This window comes from Molossus molossus, unplaced genomic scaffold (assembly GCF_014108415.1).
Source record: "Molossus molossus isolate mMolMol1 unplaced genomic scaffold, mMolMol1.p scaffold_m16_p_15, whole genome shotgun sequence".
NCBI lineage: Eukaryota > Metazoa > Chordata > Mammalia > Chiroptera > Molossidae > Molossus > Molossus molossus.
In genome coordinates, this window is record NW_023425350.1 from 38975360 (window position 1) to 38982853 (window position 7494).

Below are 7494 nucleotides of genomic sequence, written 5' to 3' on the forward strand. Positions count from 1 at the left end.
CCATGCCTGCATTCCCTCTCATCTCCCCAGCCCACTCCGCTGCTCCCCTCCCCCTCAAGGCACAGGAGTACTACCACTCTCGTTCATTCAGCTTTCACTGGCTTTTCACATCTCAGCCTATACAGCTCCAGGAAAGCTGCTCTGGGTTCCCTTGAACTTGGTCAAGTGCCACTGCTGTTATCCATTGGTACTGTGTACTTCCTCTATCATGGTGTTATCATTCGGGCCACACTGTGTTATAGACTTTGTTTATCTTCTGTCTCTTCCAGTAGGCTGTAGGTTTAACAAGATCAGGAACTAAAATGTTCTTATGCCTCATTATCCTTCCCCACCCATATGTATGCATACCAGTACATAATGATTTCTAGCAGGTACATACCAAACAAATATTTCCTTAGCTATCAATAATTAATTATTTGGTATGCTCAGAAGACATGACTTGTGGTACCCGCAAATCAAAACACAGCTGAAGTGACTGTTCCTCAGCATGTACAAAATGCCACTGAGAAAAAGAAAAAAAAATGCCATTGAGTTACATAAACCAACTCAGAGTACATTTCACTCATTCATTCACATTCGACACTTAGGGATACAGAGAAAACAAATCACTAGTCAAGTCTACTGGGTCTGCTTAAAAGAACCATTGCTACAGAGCAGAGAAGGCAGTGAGACAGAGGTGGGCATCTCACTAGTCTGACAGAGAGGGCAGGAAAACAGGGACACATCTAAGGGAACCACATCTAGGGCAACGCTTAAGTTGTGCCTTATTTATTTTTATCCTCACCAGAGGACACTCTTGCATTTATCTTCAGATAGAGTGAGAGGGAGAGAGGGAGGAAGAGAGAGAGAGAAACACTGACATGAGAGAGACACATCGACTGGTTGCCACCCACACGACCCCAACTGGGGCCGGGGACAAACTGCAACTGAGGTACATGCCCTTAGCGGGAACTGAACCTAGGACACTCTGGTCTGCAGGCTGACGCTCTAACTGCTGAGCCAAAGCATCCAGGGCCATATTTATTTATTCAATAAATATTTAGGGGCACCTTCTATGTGTCTGCCGCTATCCTAGACGCTAGAGACATAGCACTGAACAAAACACAGCTCTTAATCTCCCAGAGGTTACGTTCAGGTACAGACAGACAATACAAAGTAAAATATAGTGTGACAAATGGAGGTAAATTGTATGGGGAAAAATGAAACTGGGAATGAACACAAGAATAAGGAAGATGGGAGCATGCTATTTTATATAGGGATTAAGTTAGGAAAGAGGAAAGCCCCCCTGATAAGGTGACATTTGGGAAATCTGACATAGATTCCTGGGAGAAGTTGAGGCAGAGAGCAGCAAGTCCAAAGGCCTCAAGGCAGTACAGCACGTCTGAGGAACAGCAAGGCCAGCGGGGCTAGAAGGGAATGAGAGAGAGAAGAAAGAGATGAGGTCAGAGAGGTAGCAGCCAGATCACATAGGATACAGGGCCTTGAAGGCAGGGACACTACCAGCACATGAGCACCTTTGTGCAAGTGAGGAAATAGGTGCCCTTTCTCTGGACAGACTTGGCAAGAGGATGGTGGACTCCAGTCACCCCAGTGCTGGAGCAGCAGCCTCACGTAAAGGAATTTAGTCTTAACTCAGTGAGATGGAAAGCCAGTGGAGGGCTGTGGGCAGAAAGAAGTGACAGCTGATTTATATTTCAAAGAAATGCTCCTGCTGCTTTGTAAAGAAAAGGGTCAAAGCCTGAAGCTCTGGTAGGAGGCTACTACAATAATCTGGTGGCTGGCACCTGAATGGTAACAGTGAAGATGGTGAGAAGTGTTCTGCATATATATTTAAAACAAAGCCCAAAAGATTTGCTGAGGGATTAGATGTAGGTATGAAAGAGCAGTCAAAGACCATCAAGGTTTTGGTTTTATAGATAAAAAGGATGGGAACTGCCATTTAAGGAGATGGGAAGAACAATTTCATGAGATCAGGAGTATGGGGTTTGTCTATTACAGATGTTCAGTAAACAGCAGGATAAGTGAAGCTGGAGTTCAGGTGAGTGGTCTGAATGAGAGATAAGTTATCTGCATATAAATGGAATTTAAAAGTTAAGAGATAACTCTCAGTCCGCTCCTCCATGCCCACTGCTCCACCAAGAGCGCTCCCAGAATGATGTGTGGTGGGTGCTCCGCCCCCTGGCCCTGCACCGCCAGCCGAGGTCCAGGCCATCACCGACAAGGTGAAAAGCCCAGCTGGAGGAGAAAGAAAACAAGAAGTACAGCACCTTTAAGGCCGTGGAGTTCAAGAGCCAGCTGGTCGCGAGGACCAACTACTTCATCAAGGTTCAAGTTGAAGATGATGACTTCATACACATTCGAGTGTTTGAAAATCTCCCACATGAAAACAAACCCTTGGCCTTGCACAACTATCAGACCAACAAGACCAAGCAAGATGAGCTGAGCCATTTCTAGTTCTGGGTTTTGAACTGAGCCTGTCGTCCATCTCTGTCGTCAGCGATCGCATGTCTGGGATCCTAAATGAACGATGTCTCTAGTTGTGCCACTCTCGATGGAAGGGGTTGTTCTGCACCAATGTGGATTCTGTTTATGACGTTAATAGTGTGATTTTCCTCCCAATCAATGATCTTACCTAAATTGCTTTCAAAGATGGCTTAGGTTATCTCTAAATACATATATTTTTAAATCTTTGCAAAAAAAAAAAAAAGAGAGATAAAATGAAAATGGCCTGGGAAATGTCAACAACGCAGAGTTCTAAGGACTGGTCCTGGGGGAGATACGTACTCCAAAGTTTAGAGTTCTGGTAGTTTGAGAGGAAGCAGCAGAAGAGCCTATAAGAGTGTCCAGGGAGGTACAAGTGAGAGGGGTAGCCTGTAAGTCAGGTGAAGAGAGTGTTTCAAAGAGGGAGGGAGTGATCAACTGTGCCAAATGCTGCTGACAGATCAAACAAGATCAAATGACCATTGAATTTAGCAACATGGAAGTGATTAGTGACCACAAGAGCTATTGCACTAGACTGGAATAGAATGATAGGACTGGGTTCAGTGAATGAAAGGGGAAGAATTGGAGACAGTGAGTACAGACATCTTTTTCAAGTTTTGTTGTAAAGCCCTGGCCGGTTTGGCTCAGCGGTTAGAGCATCAGCCTGCGGTCCACAGAGACCCGGGTTCGGTTCCCGCTAAGGGCACGTACCTTGGCTGCAGTTTGTCCCCGGCCCTGGTTGGGTTGTGTGGGTGGCGGCCACTCGATGTGTCCCTTTCACATCGATGTTTCTCTCTCTCCTTCCTGCTCTATCTGAGTAAAAAATGGAAAAATGTCCTCGGGTGAGGATAAAAAAAAAAAAAAAAAAAAAGTTTTGTTGTAAAGATGATGGCTAGTTGGAAGAATATGGGCCAAATATTCCAGGAAGAAGAAATCAATTCTTCAGAAGTGCCAAAGTCAGGAACCTCAATAGTATATACATAGTAATAGATTTGGCAGATTAGGATGTAAAGTGGGGGAGGGGGGGTAGAGGCTGAATATCATACTAAAGAATTTGGATTTTATCATGAAGGTGAAGGAGAATGGTGACCTACTCTACTTTTTAGAATATTTTGGAGACAAAAATGAAGGTGGATTAGAAAAGGAGACGGGTTACAAGTTAGATACTGAAAACTTCCAGGAGAAAATTAAGGAGGGCCTGGATTTAGAGATGGGGATGCAGAGGAGAAGGCACAGATAAAGAGATGGCCTTAGGAGGACACATTGGAAAGGATTCCGCGTTTGTGCAGGGGAAGAAGGCCAAGGTAAGGACAGAACTCCCTTCTCATTTGCCACATTGCCAGGAGAGCATCCTACACATACTCCCAAGTCTTCCCCTCAGAACCTTCCCCACCACTCACAACGTACAAACTTGGAAATTCTATAATTAAATAATCATGCAGCAGATTTCTTTCCCAGTTGGCTTTTTCAAAATTTGAAAACCAGCCCTGGTTGGTTTGGCTCGGTGGTTAGAGCGCTGGCCCTGCGCACGGAAGGGTGCGATCCCCGGTCCAGGGCACTACCTGGGTTGCCGGTTTGCTTCCCGCCTGGTGGGGGTCGTGTGGGAGGCAACCAATCCATGACCACGTCCATGTTTCTTTCTCCCTCTCTCACCCTTCCTCCCTTCCACTCTATCTGAAACTCGACGGAAGTACCGCCTCAGGTGAGGATTTAAAAAGATAAAATTTGAAAACCGGTCCTAAGATTTTCAACATGTTAAGTCGTTTCACACGACAACCAGGCCCAGCGCCGTCCTTCCACTAGCAGAGACTTGAGGTTGAAGGTGGAGGGGCTCTGAAGTCACCCATTTCTCAGTTTGCCTGGAGTTAGCCACAGAACGCCCTTCCCTTGCAGGCCCGGGGGCAGCCGGTGGTGGATGGCTGAGCCCTGGCCCCTAACCGCCTCTGTGACCAGTTGAGCCACACCCGTTCCACTACCCTCCCGCAGCCTCTCACCCTTTCCCCCTAGTTCATTTCCGACCCGTCCCCACCTTCCCCGAGAGCATGACTCCGCTCCACCCTCCCTCCAGCTTAGCCCCTTTCTCCAAACCCCTACTCCGGCGCTTGGGGACAGTGACTACGGAACCCGGTGTGGAACTGCATCTTGGGACCAGTAGGCCCGCCCAGAGGAAGCAGTGCAAAACTACGACTCCCAGAAGCCACGTCCATTTCCTCCCCTTCCTCCAGGAGGCCCCCTCCCCCCTCCCCACCCCTTAAGACCCTCTTAGCCACATTACTATATGGGAAAAGCCTTTTAAAGACAGTTTTACGTTGTTTAAATCTGTTATCTCGAGAGTATACTGGAGAGTAAAGTGAGAAATAAGCCCAACCTAGAGAGTGTAGAAATGTGGTTCACGAGTTAGTCTGGCGTGTGGTTAGACAGCCTCTGTGACAGCAGTCAGGCATCTGGTGTGGCCGCCTAAGAGGCAGGGCCTCCGGCGGCGCCCGGTGAACCCTCTGGGCCTGCGCGGCGCTCTTCCTTTCCGATCCGCCATCTGCGGTGAGTGTGTGCTTCTTGGCGGCTCCCTGGCCGCGGCCTACAGCTCCCCCTCCCCTGCGTCCCCGGGTCTAACTCGTCTCTTCTCTTCCCTCCGCCTCAGGTGGCGTCGCCGCCAAGATGCAGATTTTCGTGAAGACCCTCACGGGGAAGACCATCACTCTCGAGGTATGGGGCCAGGTGGTGTGGGGAAGCCGAGCCCTGAGACAGGCCCGGAGGAGCTTTCTACCCAGAACGAGTCTGCGAGCCCGCGTTCTGAGGCCTGGCCCTGAGGGAGGGTGGTCTGCTGAGCGGGTCCTGGGCTGGTTTTGCACGCCTCAAGTTGGGGCCCATCACCTCGAGTGGCACGGGCCGGGCCACCCAAGCAGCAGGGGTGCTCGGTGGGGCGGGTGGGAGAGCACGTGGGGCCCGCCGCCGCCCGCCCCCGGCGGGGCCAGGAAGCTGCTCGCCGGTGGCAGTCGGGGGAGGTGGGCTGCCCACCGCCTGAGGGATCAGCCCTGTTGGGGAAGCTGCAGCCCCCACCGGCTCGGCTCTGTGGTAACCCTCGGATTGAAGTGAGCATTTGTTCCAGTTCTCTACTGTTACCGACACGTGCATTTTACAACTCTTAGGTTGAACCCTCGGATACAATAGAAAATGTAAAGGCCAAGATCCAGGATAAGGAAGGCAAGTAGTATTTTCTGGTTCGGAAATACTGATCCCCAGAGGCTCCAGCCTGCCTGTGCGTGCTGGACCTGCGTGCTAGGCGTGCGTGCTAGGCGTGCGTGCTAGACCTGCGTGCTAGGCGTGCGTGCTAGACCTGCGTGCTAGACCTGCGTGCTGTAGGTGGGGTGGGAAGCGGTCAGATTGGTGAAGTGAAATTCTGGAATAACAGGCAGACAGTGTTTGTGAGCATGGAGCCAAGTTGCAGTGCATTCTCATGTGTGAATTTGAATGAGCTATTAATTCTTTACACCCATTTCCTCATCTGCAAAGTGAAGATTATACTAACATGTACAAATTATTGCTAACGATTCTGAGGTAGAATCTGTAAACTTTTTAAACCGTGCTTAGACTGCAGTAAACGAACTCTGACAGCTATTAGTACCATTTGATTCAGGGTTAATTTGTAAATCTTGAGCAGAGAGGCTTGTTCTGTCCCTTAATTTGTGTTTTTTGTTTTTTGTGTTTTTGTTAGGAATTCCTCCTGACCAGCAAAGACTGATCTTTGCTGGCAAGCAACTGGAAGATGGACGCACTTTGTCTGACTACAACATTCAAAAGGTATGTTGGAAAGAGCAGCCCTTTAAATATAAACAAATCTTAAGTTTTTTGACAAATAGACAAAATTGAGGAGACTGGCATTAGATTAGCAAGATTCCCCAGGTAACTCCTACACTAACATTTGAGAAGCACTGCTCTAGTTTCTCACATTCTGGATTTTGCAGATTGCATCCCGTGGTGTAACGTAATGTGTTCTTTAATCTCCCTATAAACTAAGAGTCAAGACTCTTTCCCTGAAGACTCCCCTCTTCTGTGGTCTTGTGTACTTCCTCTTGGTCCAATTAGAAAGGTACGAGGTGGTAGTTAATGTAGCATGAGCATTAATGTAATTATTTTTTTTCTTTAACAGGAGTCCACTCTTCATCTTGTGTTGAGACTTCGTGGTGGTGCTAAGAAAAGGAAGAAGAAGTCTTATACCACTCCCAAGAAGAGTAAGCATAAGAGAAAGAAGGTTAAGCTGGCTGTCCTGAAATACTACAAAGTGAGCCAATTTATTTTTTAAAGTTTTTGCTTATAGGTTCATAAATGATTGCATCTCTGGTTTCAAACTCTTTAATGTGAAAGTTTTTTTCCTGTTTGATATTTGAACAAGCTTTAGCTTATGGGGTTTACCTTTAGCTGCTTGTTCCAAACTAGGGTTTTGATTTTGAAGTCAGATCTGGGTTCAGGTCTTAGCTTAGTCTACCACTTGCAAGGCTGGACTTCAATGAGCCCTGAACTTATTTACTGTAGTAATTACTGGTGAGGATTTGGAATGCTTGGTTTGTAATTACTAAAAACCACCATTGTGTGATTAGAATGTTTGGCATTTTGTGTCACTTAAATTAGACTTCAATATATACTAAAAAATTATATTAACAGCAGGTTTGTACTTTTTAGGTGGATGAGAATGGCAAAATCAGTCGCCTTCGTCGGGAGTGCCCTTCAGATGAATGCGGCGCTGGAGTTTTTATGGCCAGCCACTTTGACAGACATTATTGTGGCAAATGTTGTCTGACCTATTGCTTCAACAAACCAGAAGACAAGTAATTTGTACATGGGTTAATAAAAGACATGAGCTAACATTTTATTGTTGGGTTTTATTCCAGTGATTTTTTTTAAAAAGTCAAATTGGTGGATCAAGTTGAAAAACTATACTTTGGCAGAATAATTCCATTATACTTAATATCAGCTGTCTAGATAATAAGTCAGTTTGTTTTTTTACCTCAGCACTAT

The 7494-nt window shown here is 46.9% G+C and overlaps 2 protein-coding genes and 1 pseudogene across 2 annotated transcripts in view; 2 read left to right on the forward strand and 1 right to left on the reverse strand.

The window, feature by feature from the left end:
- Positions 1 to 506, reverse strand: part of CLHC1 (clathrin heavy chain linker domain containing 1) — a 38100-nt gene extending 37594 nt beyond the window's left edge. Inside the window, exon 1 of the mRNA XM_036263041.1 lies at positions 380 to 506. The gene's annotated coding sequence lies outside the window, so the exon portion shown is untranslated. The remainder of the gene's footprint in view (positions 1 to 379) is intronic.
- A 1646-nt stretch (positions 507 to 2152) lies between these two features.
- On the forward strand, positions 2153 to 2454 carry LOC118631041 (annotated as a pseudogene).
- Positions 2455 to 4976: 2522 nt separating this feature from the next.
- On the forward strand, positions 4977 to 7348 carry RPS27A (ribosomal protein S27a). Its single transcript, XM_036262719.1, has 6 exons — positions 4977 to 5019; positions 5120 to 5184; positions 5628 to 5682; positions 6194 to 6279; positions 6629 to 6760; positions 7159 to 7348. The coding sequence occupies exons 2-6, from the start codon at positions 5137 to 5139 to the stop codon at positions 7306 to 7308; spliced, it is 471 nt and encodes a 156-aa protein (XP_036118612.1). The 5' UTR covers positions 4977 to 5019; positions 5120 to 5136; the 3' UTR covers positions 7309 to 7348.
- Positions 7349 to 7494: the final 146 nt, after the last annotated feature.

Excerpts from the sequence above, each read along its gene's own strand:
- RPS27A (XM_036262719.1), top strand. The coding sequence starts at position 5,137 with ATGCAGATTTTCGTGAAGACCCTCACGGGGAAGACCATCACTCTCGAG. Across the intron at positions 5,683-6,193 it reads CAAGATCCAGGATAAGGAAG|GAATTCCTCCTGACCAGCAA; the intron begins GCAAGTAGTATT and ends TGTTTTTGTTAG. Across the intron at positions 6,761-7,158 it reads CTGTCCTGAAATACTACAAA|GTGGATGAGAATGGCAAAAT; the intron begins GTGAGCCAATTT and ends TGTACTTTTTAG.